At 43.7% G+C, this 15,611-nt stretch overlaps 1 protein-coding gene across 3 annotated transcripts in view; it reads right to left on the minus strand.

The window, feature by feature from the left end:
* The window catches only part of slc44a5b (solute carrier family 44 member 5b), a 53,156-nt gene that overhangs the window by 14,557 nt on the left and 22,988 nt on the right, over positions 1-15,611 (minus strand). For all 3 annotated transcript variants that reach the window (XM_029632056.2, XM_029632058.2, XM_029632057.2), the window contains exons 2-6: positions 15,229-15,277; positions 7,244-7,317; positions 4,453-4,537; positions 3,404-3,488; positions 3,151-3,279 (exon numbers count right to left, since the gene is read on the minus strand). In XM_029632056.2, coding sequence (XP_029487916.1) covers positions 3,151-3,279; positions 3,404-3,488; positions 4,453-4,537; positions 7,244-7,317; positions 15,229-15,277 — 422 coding nt within the window. The remainder of the gene's footprint in view (positions 1-3,150; positions 3,280-3,403; positions 3,489-4,452; positions 4,538-7,243; positions 7,318-15,228; positions 15,278-15,611) is intronic.

The raw sequence follows: 15,611 nt of genomic DNA on the forward strand, positions 1-15,611 counted from the left end.
CAGACTGGTAGGGAACCCTTTCTGCTCTATCTTCTATTCCTCAGTTTAGCACTCTGCTCTGGGTACTGACTGAGTAGACACAGTGTGGGTGGGAGAACCAACGATTCAGCAGTAACAGTGCGATTGTGTGATTATGAGTTCCCACACACCATCTCGCACACTCTCCCTTCCTCCCTTTCTCTAAGTCTCATCTGAGGTGCCATGCCAGCATGTCTGACGAACATGGACCAGTATCACAGTCTGTGTCCCACAAACCAACTCGTCAGAGCTGTGAGTGACATCAGCAGATGCCGCCTTCCTCACGCTTTTCTCTCACAGGACTTTCAAATGACATTCTCATCATGTTTCCTTTACATAGTACATTAGGCCCAGTACTTACAGAAAAACGCATCCAATGATATTACTTTGTATCATTTCTAAACAACAAGATATATTCTATGCAACAACTAAATGACTCAATCTGACTCCAATAAGATTTGAATTCCTGAAGAGGAAGGGCCTCGGTCGCTACTATTGAACACTATTATTGATCTTATTTTAATTCCAAAAACAAAAGAAAGTTCGTTTAAAGGCCCAGTGTCGTCAAAATCATGATTCTCCTGTGTTGTATATATATTTCCACTAGGGCTGTCCCCGTCTAAATCAAATCTTGGTCGACCGAGAGTCACCTGTTCTTTCGACTAATAAATTGGTCTAAATATTAAAATGTGTATTTTCCATGTATAGACACACCCTGTGTGATTAAATAAAATCAACTATATGTATTGAGCTTATCTGATGCTTTCAGCACACTGTTTGATGAAATAAGACACAAATTACTCAAGAGAGTGCCAAATAACAAGATAACCAGAAAACAAAAACAAAAAACTTAACCTGACCCGATCATCCTCCTCTCCCTCCTGCTGGCTTTCGCAGATTCTGCCGTTACTCTCCTGAAGATGCTGGTAATAGGCTACACGAGGATTTGACAACCTTCCTCATAAGGAACGCCAATTTATCTTACCATTTCTACCCATCTGCCTTCCAGTTATGATTTTCATATGCACATTTTCGTGGAACTGTTTCATTTCATTCATAATAACGTCTTCATATCTCAAAATCATTGTCAAGTGGTTCATCTAAATTCTATCCAAATCTAAATGAAAAAGTGACACAAACCTAAAACATAACCTTCGTTGCCATTGCCAATGATGATACGCCTACTCCCGCTCCGGTGCTTGACGCCGCCAGACTACTAACCACCGGTCCTTGCAACCTACATTATGCACACCTGGCAACAATCATTACACACACCTGCTCCCCATCATTATGCACACCTGGACATCATCATTACTTTTATTACTTCACCTTTATTTAGCCCTCATTAGCCTCAGTCTTCAGGCAGTATTGGTTTAGTATATCTTCATGTTCCTTGTAAACATTACCAACTGCACTTGCTTCCTGACTCCCTGTGTCCTCATTACAAACAATGAAAAAAAAAAAAAGCCCACATAAAGCCAACAAACAAAAACATTGCAGCCTGCAGGTAGAAAATATCCCGATAAAAATAAATATCATATAAATCACATTGGCAATGCATGGCCTGTCTGCAACAAACTTGAAGCATTGTATCAACTTGGGTCAGTCTCAAAGCTTGTGCTAGCAAACTTGAAACATTGTATAAAATATCCTGGGAGCTTATTGTTTCCTGCAGCAGTGAGCTCAGAACAGACACAGTTGTAGGCTATTTTGCGCAAGGGATAAGAGGTCATCAGGCAGACCTGTTTCGTGATGTTTCCACTGGATCACAGCATGATGTTTTTTTCCCTTTCATGCTGAGTGGTTATTGAAAGGAAGAGCTGGAGAGACGTTTCTAATACATTGAGGAACTATTGTCATTCTCAACGGATGTAAAAAAATAAAAATAAATACTTTGTTTACTTGCTGTTTGAGGTGAAAAAAACATTACTTTGAGAAGCTCCACAACTCATTAGTGGTGGTGCGTTAAGCCAATCAGAAATACTATCAGATCCCCAAATGGGCACATTTACATGCCTACATTTGTAGCCTATAAGCCTACTTCTATGCGTAATCAGGTGCACGTCCTTACTCAAACATTGACACGAGGGCTCCAAACAAAAAATGACTAAATTGACAAAACTCGGAAATGGAATGAAATCAACCAAAACTTGTTTCTCACAAGCATAGGTTGTGTGTTCTGCAAACAACGTGTCCACTCCGACAATGAGAACGGTAAAAGACTGGAATAATAATATATTGAATGTATTAACAGAAATGACCGTAACATTGTAGATTAGAAATGATAGAATGAATGATATGAATTCATGATAAATGTACTACTGGTGATATATGTAATGGGGAATTGATATACACTAACCATCCAACACAAACAATTCACAAAATGAAGTTACGAAAGAAACAATAAATGTGCACAAATTGTAGGGAGAGAGCGCATTCTGCAGAGAGATGTGCATTGTGCATTTTAGCCACACTCCCCTTCTTCTTGGGCTGTGCCATCCCTACGGCCTCCGCAATGGATTCCTTTACTGAGATGGATGCGAATCAGACAGGTTTTTTCGTGTGCCATAAAAATATATATATTTGCTACTGCTCAAAAAAAAATCTTGGTCGACCAACAGCCTATCGACCAAACAATCAACCAGTCGACTAATTGGGGTCAGCCCCAATTGGAATAATACTGTGGAATTGTGTAAGAGCTGTCTGAAAAGACTGCCTGAAATTTCTGCCTATTTTGGTGAGATGGAGTTTTGCCCTGTCTGGTGACATCACTAGGCGGTAAATGAGTTAATAGACCAATACGAAAGAGAGTTCCAAACCTTTCTGCCTATAACAGCTAGTTGTCAGTTTTCCCCTCCCCACTCAGACCACTCCCAGACAGTCCTAGCAAAATTCTTGCTTGCTCTTTGCTAGGAAGCTATTTTTGTTTCTTTTTGACCATTTTAATTTAAAACAAATCACGGTCATGTACTTAAATGCTCCATAGAAAATATTTTAATATTGAGAAAGAAAATGGCTGCAGTGGATGCGAGTACTCCACCGACTTATAGATCGATAACCATTACAGAAGATAGAACACTCAACGACTTGATAAGTGAGACCACAAGTGACTGGAGGCATCAGTCTCGGTACCTTTCTTGGATTGTCGAAGCCCGGCTTGCAGAACTGCCTGTAATACTCCCAGTAGCTCTTGTTGTACCTGTAGTTGTATTGCATGTCGAGGTATGTGGCAAATCTGTCTGGGCACTTGGAGACGCAGAGCTGGGAAGAGACGAGAAAGGGACAGCCAAACATCAAATCAATGCTTAGTGACAGAGAACAAGCGAGAAAAAACGAGCGGGAACATAATAGCATAATGTCTGCAGCGTTAAGAGGCAGCACTCACCTGGGTTGTAGGGCACTGGAGGTTAATGAGAACGGCAGGATTGGCACATTGCAATATGTTGAAGTAGAATAATATGGCTTTGTTGCTGTAACCACAGGGAAATGGAGAGAATAGTCATTAGTTTCCCAACACGAAGACAATGACAGTTTTATGAAGAGAACGCGGAGAACAAACGTGGTACGGAAAATCTAACAGCAGATTGATCCGTCTGTCAAATAGTGTGTAAAAACACAGGGAGCAGGAACGTCCGTGGCGGTTGTTGCGGGAACGTCCGTGGCGGTTGTTGCGGGAACGTCCGTGGCGGTTGTTGCGGGAACGTCCGTGGCGGTTGTTGCGGGAACGTCCGTGGCGGTTGTTGCGGGAACGTCCGTGGCGGTTGTTGCGGGAACGTCCGTGGCGGTTGTTGCAGGAACGTCCGTGGCGGTTGTTGCAGGAACGTCCGTGGCGGTTGTTGCAGGAACGTCCGTGGCGGTTGTCAATGCTTCTTTATTAAGCGCTTTCATACACGGTGCGCAAAGCACTCAATAAACAAACTATTACAGACTAATACAACTAGTAGGCAGCCAGTGCGGTGCAGGAAAACCCATAGAAAAACTATACTCAGATTATATTGACAAAGAATAGGTGTAAGGAGCAGATCAGCCTGTGATTGTCATAACAGGACGTGCAACTGTGTTTCAACTATAGTCTTCTTCAGGCAACGTTGCTCCTTATTTGTATTGTTATAAATCTAACTTGCATATAGTTTAAAAAAATGTTTTCCTGCATCATACTGGCCACCTACTTGTTTTCTTTACTGGGTTACCTGCCATTTAGAGGGCCGACCTACCACTGTCCTCAACTCACTGAGACTAATACAACTGACATGCTGAGGCCAGGTATTAAATCGTAGGAAATAGCAGTTATGATTATGATCTGCATTATGATTTATCTCATATTGTTTGTGCCGTATTGCGGGTGTCAAAAGTGTTCGAGCCGACACACCTCCCAAGCGGCTTTGGTATCTCTTCCAAGTGCACTACAAGATTGGCATCTGTCTTTATACTCACGCGTTGGGGGTCCCCTGCTGTCCACAGAACTGTCCGTGGCTGTCGGTGGGGTAGACCACCTTCCTGGGGTCGCCATGGATCCAGGCTGCAACCAGACAAAAAACGGCCGCATCATTAGCCTCATTCCCTGCCCCTTCAACTGTCAATCACTCTGGGCATTTACGAGTCAGTGACAGGACCTCCCTGGCTGTGTGTGCATGGGAATACTCTGCCCGCCTGTAACGCACACTAACATAATCACTTCCCGAATTTAAAGAAGCAGGTCAAACGGGATCAAAGGTAAGACTCCTATTATGAATCACAATCAGAAAAGCCAGATATGAAAAGATTAGCGAGTCAAGCTGAGAGCTGGCTGTTCAGCAATTACAGGACAACCTGAAAACCTTGAGACTACCCTTACAGAATACAGAGAGATCATTTGAGTGAAAACCACTGGGTTGTTTCACCAATTAGGTACCTTTTGAGAAGTGTAACCTAGTATAAAACGTTTTGATTTCAACTACTTTTAACATTGTCATAAAGAGCACATGTTTAACTTCATAAAAAAAACTGGTTTTCCCATCTCAAGAGGTTACGTTTAAAAAATGACTTCTGTAAGTGCCTGTTAAGTGCCATATAAAGTAACAGCCAAAAATCCCCTTATGACAGGGGGAATGGAAGCTTGATTTGTGCAACAGGGAGAGACAATTGAATGCAATACATTTAATTGTAGAGTAAACAGCCTATGGGTTACAGGGTTTACATATTATGGTCTGTTTTCCATCACAAAACACCTGAAAATGGCCAAAAAGGGTAAACCAGCTCACCTGCTTTTACACTATGATTTGACTATTAGATGTTCAATGTTTCTTTAGAAAATAATACTTAAAAAGGAATAGTTTACCCATATAAAATCGAGAGTTCTGCTTTACGTAACAGGGTTGAACTTAAAATGAGGGACATACGTAAATGAGTCACTAGTCACAATAAATAAATAATATTTTAGAAATAACTGTCAAGGCAACAAAATAACTAGGGTATAACAATAAATGGTGAAAACTTGTTGAAATCTTGGGATTAAGTGGGTTAAATTCTCCCTGGAAGTCACAGAAGGGGCCCTTGAGGCACTTTAGCAAGTCTTTATTCACATAAAAAAATGTGTTTGTTGAATTTGTTGAAAAAATTGATTTGCTCAATTTTCCTTGTGGTCTATATTAAAAAAGGGCACTTCAAAGTCTTTTACAATTCAATGTTGGGGCACAATTTCTATTTTAAATATCAAAGTGATGCAAAATGCACTCTTTTCATGGAACGGCACCACCAACAGAACCAAGGCCAGTCTGTATCTTTTGAGACTACTCTGAAATTCAATCCAAGCTGCAAATTTGTTTTTCTAACCTGTTTCAGACATTAAAGTCATTATTTTCTGTTAGAGGACAAGGCATTCTATTCCCTTTCTAGCCAACAACACTGTACCTGCCTCACCCAATAGTCCGGATGAAACAGAGTTTATGCATGAGGAAGACCACGGGCGAGGAGAAAGAATGAAAAGCTGTTCACGTAATTGCAAACACGCCAGCGTCTATTTGAAGTCACCTCCATTTTCATGGCTCTGGCTCTCTTAAAGTAATTGGGCAACAGACAGTCCTTCCTCTGCCCAGACTGAGACGTGACTCCACTGCACATGGGAGTCAGAGGGACTGCACTTTGAGAAAAGACAGTTGATTTGACTCATTTAGGGTGTGGGTGGGGGTGTGTGTGTGTGTGTGTGTGTGTGTGTGTGTGTGTGTGTGTGTGTGTGTTTGGTTTTACTATCCTTCTGGTTCTCACAAGGAAAAAAATATATTTTAGGCTTAGGGGTTAGCTTTAAGGTTAGGGTTAGAATTATGGTTATGGGTAAGGTTTAGGGGATCGGGTTTTGAATGGGAATCAATTGTTTGGTCCCCACAAGAATAGTAAAACAAATGTGTTAGTGTGTGGGCACGTGTGTGTTTGTTTAAGCATGCAAGTCTGTGTCTGTACAGACTGAGGTGTGTGTGTGTGAGGAGAGTCACATGATTGATTCCAATCTACTGAGAGGAACACACTGCAGTCAGGCTGCATTTACGTCGTCACGCACAACTTCTCTAAGTCCCTTAAAAGGAATGGAGGCCAGAGGATGTCACCCATAACCCTGGAGAACATGGTCAAAACCCCCAATCAAGAGATTGGACACACAGATTAGGGAGATGCCATACAGTAACCTCAGAAACAGAAAGTGACTCACATAAAAATCATTAGACTCTGATGTTGCGGACTCCCACTCATTAAGGAATGGGTCTGACTCTGGGGAAATTCAAGTACTCATATTTCCACCTCCCACACACTTCACAACACCAGAGGCTCTGTTGCCCAACGCAAAACGGGATCCAATACAAAACGTTATCTAGCATTTAAATGGCAACGCAGTCGGTGGAACGCAGTTCGAATCCCGAGCCGGCAAGGTGGAAAAGAATTGCTCCCTGGGCGCCGATGACGTGAACATCGATCAAGGCAGCCCCACGCAACTCTCTGAAGATGGGTTGGGTTAAATGCAGAAGACACATTTTGCTCAAATGAATTTCCCTTTCCCACCCAAAGACTTTGTCAAGATGAGAGCTAGGCAAGCAGAAACTCATGAACACACACACACACACACACACACACACACAATCTCTCTCTCTACATGTACATGGGACTTCGACTCGCACAACGTGGAGCATCATCATAGGGTGGGCTGTGGTGTTACGAAACCAACGTGTCTGATGAAATAAGCAGCAACATGACAACTCACCCACGGTGCCCAGAGCGATGTAGCCGAGGATGAAGATGACGAATACGACACAGCACACCACATCCGTGCAGCCCCTGGAGAGAAGACAGAGAAAGAGAGGGACAGAAGGAGTGAGTTAAGAGAGAAAGAGTGTCAATTAGATGAGCCTAGTACCAAGGGCTCTGCCCTTGCCATGGCATCCCTGACAGTGGGCTTGTACTTGAGCTCCTAAGCTGGGTGCAGCATTTGCCACCTGACAAGACCAGGTGGCATCTCAAGACACAGGGCTCAGAGAAAAACATTCCGAGCTCCAATTTCTAATGAGACACACTCCAACCCCCAGAGTTTATGCTCTCCACAGAGATCCCTCCAACAGAGGTTTTGAAGGTTGGATTGCACAATAGTATGTTACATCTCTGCTTTAGAGAGGGGAGGCTCTCTCTCTCACAGCTGGGGTTTCTCCTCCTGTCCACAAATAAGAAGTCCTCTCTCGTCTCTCACACTTCTCTCACCCCCAGAGAAGCGGTCAGCCTTGCCCCGCCAGGGCCCCGTCCTCAAAAACCCTCCCCAACTTCCACCCTGTTGTGTCCCCTCAGAGCGAGTACAATCCAAGTCTGAACTTTATCATACAGAGCATGCTCTGTGAAGGCTACAATAAGGAACTACACACCCGAAAGTAAGACCCTTGTGCTTTAAACACTCCTCTTTCATCGCCAGGAAGAAAGCCAGTGTTGAGTGGAGGCCAGAGGCAGGTCTGCTGTGGCGCTCCTTTGAGGTAGCTGCTTGTCCTTGTTTTGTATGCAGCGTGGTGCCACCATAGACTCCACGAGCAGTACATACGCACATTGCTTTTGAGCCTCCGAACACCATTTTTGTGATTAAATAGCAGATGGTCCTGCGGAGCTCAGGCCACAGATGCACATAGAATATCAATTTCATTGCAATGGATATTAAAAAGGATAAACTACTTAGATAGAGAAATACACAGAAACAAATATGCTGTATACACATACAAACACACATGCAAGAACGTTTAGGTTATCAAGGGTGGCTCTTAAACTGATTTAGACTGAGGGAGTTGCACAGTTCAATCTTTGCATCACAAATTATCCAGGATTGTTTTGCAAGTGCTGTTGCTACTAAGCAGAATGATCATAGCCCTACATAAATACTGTAGGTAATTGCAACTGCATTTGCATTCCATGCTAATGAGTTGTATTGGTGAAAATGGGGCTTGTTGAGTTCAACATTAGTGAAGATTTAGATTTCTTCACAGTTAAAAATGGCTGAAATCCAGAACTACAGTACCTATAATAAATGCATTTCTCACGGCTGAATTAAAATGGGCCTATTATTACCAATCTCATCTGAATTACATGGGCTTGATTGCAACAAACAGTCAGAACTTAACATGCTCCTGCAGGTGAACGCTGGATTCCTTTAAATCAAATCCAAATGTATTTGTCACATGCGCCGAATACTACAGGTCAGCTCTGACAGCTGATGCTTAAAGTTAGAGAGGGAGATATAAGACTCCAGCTTCAGTGATTTTTGCAATTCGTTCCAGTCATTGGCAACAGAGAGAGAACTGGAAGGAAAGGCGGCCAAAGGAAGTGTTGGCTTTGGGGATGACCAGTGAAATATACCACTATGGTGTTGAAAGCTGAGCTTTAGTCAATTAAAAGTATTTTCACATAGGTGTTCCTGTGTGTGGAGTGCGATTGAGATTGCATCATCTGTGGATCTGTTGCGGCGGTATGCGAATTGGAGTGGGTCTAGGGTTTCTGGGGTTATGGTGTTGATATTAGTCATGACCTGCCTTTCAAAGCACTTTGTGGCTACTGACGTGAGTTCTACTGGGTGCTAGTCATTTTCGTAGGTCACTTTTGCTTTCTTGGGCACAGGGACTATTGTGTTCTGCTTGAAACATGTATACTACCATTCAAAAGTTTGGGGTCACTTAGAAATGTCCTTGTTTTTGAAAGAAAATTTAAAAAATTTGTCCATTAAAATAACAGCAACTTGATCAGAGATGCAGTGCAGACATTGTTAATAATGTAAATGACTATTGTAGCTGGAAACGGCAGATTTTCTATGGAATATCTACATAGGCGTACAGAGGCCCATTATCAGCAACCATCACGCCTGTGTTCCAATGGCACGTTGTTAGCTAATCGAAGTGTATCATTTTAAAAGGCTAATTGATCATTAGAAAACCATTTTGCAATTATGTTAGCACTGTTAAAAAAATAATAAAAAATAAAAAAAACAGCTTAAAACTGTCGTTCTGATTAAAGAAGCAATAAAACTGGCCTTCTTTAGACTAGTTGAGTATCTGGAGCATCAGCATTTGTGGATTCGATTACAGGGTCAAAATGGCCAGAAACAATTAACTTTCTTCTGAAACTCACCAGTCTATTCTTGTTCTGAGAAATGAAGGCTATTCCATGAAAGAAATTGCCAAGAAACTGAAGATCTTGTACAACGCTGTATACTATTCCCTTCACAGAACAGCGCAAACTGGCTCTAATCAGAATAGAAAGAGGAGCGGGAGGCCCCGGTGCAAAACTGAGCAAGAGGCCAAGTAGATTAGTGTCTAGTTTGAGAAACAGACACCTCACAAGTCCTCTACTGACAGCTTCATTAAATAATACCTGCAAAACACCAGTCTCAATGTCAACAGTGAAGAGGCGTCTCCAGGATGCTGGCCTTCTAGGCAGAGTTCCTCTGTCCAGTGTCTGTGTTATTTTGCACATCTTCATATTTTATTTTTATTGGCCAGTCTGAGATATGGCGTTTTCTTTGCAACTTTACCTAGAAGGCCAGCATCTCAGAGTTGCTGAGACTGGTGTTTTGCGGGTGCTATTTAATGAAGCTGCCAGTTGAGGACTTGTGGCATTGCACATGGTGATCTTAGGCTTGTGTGCGGCTGCTCGGCCATGGAAACCCATTTCATGAAGCTCCCGATGAGCAGTTATTGTGCTGACGTTGCCTCTAGGAGGCAGTTTGGAACTCTGTAGTGAGTGTTGCAAATGACAGACAATTTTTATGCGCCTCAGCACTTGGCGGTCCCGTTCTGTGAGCTTGCGTGGCCTATCATTTCGAGGCTGAGGCATTGTTAATCCTATGTCACACCCTGATCTGTTTCACCTGTCTTTGTGATTGTCTCCACCCCCCTCCAGGTGTCGCTCATATTCCCCATTTTCCCCTGTGTATTTATACCTGTGTTTGTCTGTTGCCAGTTTGTCTTGTTTGTTCAAGTCAACCAGGGTTTTGTGTCTCTGCTCCTGATTTTCCCAGTCTCTCTATTCTCGCCCTCCTGGTTTTGACCCTTGCCTGTCCTGACTCCGAGCCCACCTGCCTGACCACTCTGCCTGCCACTGACCTGTACCTTTGCTCAACCTCTGGATTACCAACCTCTGCCTTGCCCTGACCCAGAGCCTGCCACTGACCTGTACCTTTGCTCAACCTCTGGATTACCAACCTCTGCCTTGCCCTGACCCAGAGCCTGCCACTGACCTGTACCTTTGCTCCCCTCTGGATTACCAACCTCTGCCTTGCCCTGACCCAGAGCCTGCCACTGACCTGATTACCAACCTTTGCTCAACCTCTGGATTACCAACCTCTGCCTTGCCCTGACCCAGAGCCTGCCACTGACCTGTACCTTTGCTCCCCTCTGGATTACCAACCTCTGCCTTGCCCTGACCCAGAGCCTGCCACTGACCTGTACCTTTGCTCCCCTCTGGATTACCAACCTCTGCCTTGCCCTGACCCAGAGCCTGCCACTGACCTGTACCTTTGCTCCCCTCTGGATTACCAACCTCTGCCTTGCCCTGACCCAGAGCCTGCCACTGACCTGTACCTTTGCTCAACCTCTGGATTACCAACCTCTGCCTTTCCCTGACCCAGAGCCTGCCACTGACCTGTACCTTTGCTCCCCTCTGGATTACCAACCTCTGCCTTGCCCTGACCCAGAGCCTGCCACCCTGACCCAGAGCCTGCCACTGACCTGTACCTTTGCTCCCCTCTGGATTACCAACCTCTGCCTTGCCCTGACCCAGAGCCTGCCACTGACCTGTACCTTTGCTCCCCTCTGGATTACCAACCTCTGCCTTGCCCTGACCCAGAGCCTGCCTTCCGCCCGGTACCGTTGCCCCACCTCTGGTTTACTGACCCCTGCCTGCCTTGACCTGTCTATTGCCTGCCCCTGTTGGAATATTAAACTATTGTTTATTCGACGTGGTCTGCATCTGGGTCTTACCTTCATACCTGACATTCTAGGCGTTTCCACTTCACAATAACAGCACTTACAGTTGACCGGGACAGCTCTAGCAGGGCAGAAATTTGATAAACTGACTTGTTGGAAAGGTGGCATCCTATGACATTGCCACGTTGAAAGTCACTAAGCTCTTCAGTGAGGCCATTCTACTGCCAATGTTTGTCTGTGAAGATTGCATGGCTGTGTGCTCAAATAGCCGAAACCACTAAATAGCCAATTCACATACTTTTTATATGGAATGCAACAACATTGAAAGACAATTAAAATGTAATTATAAAACAAAGCACTTTGCAACGGTTTCTTTGGTTAAGATAACGATTTCCAAATAATAAGAAATTACTCTCCCTACCACATTTCTTTCCAATTCAGAAATCCACGTTACGGAGTGGTAAATCGGTGATGGTTGCAATTGACATCAGCTGTGCGGGTGATTTTAGAGCATAATGATGGTTTAACGAGAGATCAGCTGGTGATAATCTAGTGGCCATCAGTGATTGCAATTTTCCCATTAAGACCTGATACTTAATTGTGAATGTCCAATTTGAGATATCTCTCCAAATTACATTGCCCATAAATCCCCTCCAGCTAATAACTGACCCATGGACCATCTGTTCAGATCTGCATTCTCCTGTCAAAGACCATTACCCACAAAAATCCTGACCGTAAATCATATTTGATGGCATAGACTCAAGGAATGACACAAGTCTATAACATGATGGCTATGGAACTGAGACTTTAAAGGCTAAGCCATATTTCACAAACAAACCCAGTCCAAGGGAGCCGAGGCAGAAAATGTCTCCATCCTCACACCGACAACATTCCTGTAGAGACCGTGTGATACAGTGTGAAGTGGACCTGCGGTGTGCCCAAGGCACTGCCGGCTCTGATATTAAACACGGTATTAAAAAGAGGCAGACGAGGGACTACTTTTTCATTTAATTCAAAAGACAAGGAACAAGAGCTGTCGAGGTTGCCATGGTGAGGACTGAATTTCTCAGCGTCCATTAGGAGTTGAGTCAGGTAGCGGACCAGAGGGCAGCTAGGAATCATGGGTGATTGGTCGATGAGATCCAGGGGTGGGACCCTGAAGCAGACCTTCTGTCACCTCTTCACCGTGAAGTGAGTCTCCACTGTCTTCTACCCAAACCCCCAGGGCCTAGAGACTTCCTAGTCCTCGCTGAATGAAAAGCATACCCATAATATGACGCAGCCATCACCATACTGAAAATATGAAGAGTGGTACTCAGCAGAGTATGTGAGCGGAGTTGAGCAGTCAGAAATCCCTCTTATCGCTCATGGAGTGGTGCTTTCCGGTGCGCCAAGTCCTTTCCAACTGCACCGCGAAAAACCGCTCCTCCCTCACAGGGGGGAAAAAATGACACTCCAAATGTGTTTGATTCATTAAAATCACAATTTAACCAACACCCATCTATTTTTGTGACTACCTGGACCTCCCATCTGGTTTTCAAGTATTGAAACCAAACTGTACGACTTGAATGAAAAGTATTTTCATGAAAAAAAAACAGGAAAAGGTGACTGTAAGAAGCGCTCATCATTTCAAATAGGCTACATTAGACAGAGACGACCTATTAAGGCAAAGTCAAAGCTAGCACTACAGCGCTAACACAGAACAACCTTTGAGTCAGGTGAACGCTGAAAGGAAGCTGGTAAACGAGACAAAAAAAAAACTAGGTATCTTTCTCTCATCTCTGTGACGCAAACGCAGCCCAACTGCAAATGTGGTCCAATGCCAAATCCCAGTCATAGTCTAAAAGTCTTAGATCTCCATAGCTGAACCAAAATCTGTCGGCTAGAACCATTTCCTTTCCCCTGCTGGGTGGGTATGTATGTGTGCTGCTACTCTAAGTGCTGTGAGGCAGTGGGTACCGGCTGGCATTCCTGTCAGTGACATGTGAAGCTCTGTGACAGAGTGTTCTATTCGTAAATCTGACTCCACTTGGGGAGCCATTGGTGCCATGGCTGTGGTGGTGATGACCGGTCGACGCTGCCACAGAATAGCGTGGCTGCAATTCTGGTGTGTCACCATTGGCCGACTGTTTCCACCACACAATGGGAATTAACAGGGAGAGAGTTTGGGAGAGAGGGGTAGAGATAATGGATTCTCACATGTTGAAACACACCGGGAAGTTTCTCAAGGTCTGGAGAGCCAATAGATATAGCAGTGGAAGGCACAGGGGTTTTGAATGTTTTTCCAACTTCCCTGCAGAAGTCTCAAGGACAAATTTTACAGTCCATGTATGTGTCTTGACTAAAAGTTGTGCAGTCCACTATTCAGGGCGGGACGATACCAATATCGGGATATTTTTTTCAAGGCAAAAATGAAAACAAAGCAAACCTTCTGTATGTAAAATATTGAGTGCTGTAGCTTGGAAAATAAATCAAATGTGACTCTGGATGACAACATAATGATGTTGGTTTCCAACATTAGGGCTGTTTTCCTAAAGAATTTAAATCTGCTTCACATTTTGTTTCCTTGCCACGATACTAATGGGAATCCCGATACTGGTATCGCGCCGGCCCTAGTCAATGGCATCATTCAATTCATACATTATTCAGATGTACTTTATGGATTGATATATCACCCGTACCGCAGCATAATGGAAGCCGGAATTATTCAGAGCTACAATGCATCTCCATTTTCTCTACTCTTTTAGAGGACTGTTCAATAACCACAGATACAGACTTCATTTAGGCGGTGAGCTTCTGAGAAAAAAAGACAACCGAAGGAGAGTCAGTCCTCTCTCAGTTCTCATTTAAAAAAAACTCTAAGCCAGATAAACATCAAAGTGTCTTCACTTTAGTCCACATCTGTAGGAGTAAAACGAACTGGAGAGGGTGAGATAAAGGCTCGGGGGGGGGGACATGCTTTCCCCAGCAGTGTATATGAAGCTGGTCCTGAATATGTCTATTCTACAGTATGAAGTAATGAAACGCTTCAGGGCAGAAATTAGTGGTGTAAAGAGTAAAACCACGAAGTTGAAAGGCTATAAGACATACACAGCTGCATCCTAAATTGGTAATTGAGAAATCTTGTTTACGATGTTGTCTTGTGGGATGGCGGACTCCAGTGAGAGCCAATGACAATCCAAACAAATGTAAACAAGACATAGCAACAGGACATTGGTATATGTACTAGATAAAGCCAGGCATTCAAATAAAAAGGACGTAGCCAGGTTATACATGAATGGTATATGTTGGCTGCTTCCCTGTGATATACGAGTTTGTGTTCCTCCGGTCTCCCAGGCTGGTTAACAATGTGTGTCATTGGGCTAACGCCAGCCGATCGTGTGACTAATAGCTATTGATCTGTGTGATGTAGCGAAGACAGCTGCCAGCACTCAGCCTCCCTCTCCATTAACAGTGCCTGGCAAATTATCAATCCGTCAACACATAGAGTGACGTGCCTAAGAGCTTATGAAACAATAAGTTTAATATTTTTATTTGGAGAAGAAAAAAAGAATAATAAGATAAGATGTGTAGTGGTTTTGATAGAATGCACAATTCAATTCTATTGCAGATTGAGAAGATGACGATAGGCCCATCTTTGGCGCAAATCAAAAAGAGAGAGAAAAAAAAAACCTTCGGGGAATAACTATCAGTACGCTGTTGAACGTCCACCGTGGAGTCAATTACAAGCGCATTACTGAACATGTTTCTATTGCTTCTTCGTGCAAGGGAAGTTGGAGGAGACCAGAGGATACAGTACCTGTTATGGATAGGTCCTCTGAAGCCCGGGTCAAACTTGCGTGGCTCACCTGTAAGCGAAGCAGATCATTGCATGGTTAGCCTCTAACATGTAAAACAACTGTGCCCTTGGTGAACTACAAGGCTTAGAAACAGGAACATCCAGAGTAAATCTCCAATAACCAGACAAGTGACATCATGTAAGAGAGCAAATGTTAAGTTATTGCATGTAGACTTAGACTATAGAGCAGAAACTGTCCTCGAGAAACATACGATAACTGCACATGGCATTACTGACAGGAATGCTCATGGCGATCAATGAGAGAGTAAAACAACAGCACATGTACCATTAGTCATAACATTGTGTCTGGTCCTGTCCTGCAATAAACATAACATGCAACTGCC

This window comes from Oncorhynchus nerka, linkage group LG24 (assembly GCF_034236695.1).
Source record: "Oncorhynchus nerka isolate Pitt River linkage group LG24, Oner_Uvic_2.0, whole genome shotgun sequence".
NCBI lineage: Eukaryota > Metazoa > Chordata > Actinopteri > Salmoniformes > Salmonidae > Oncorhynchus > Oncorhynchus nerka.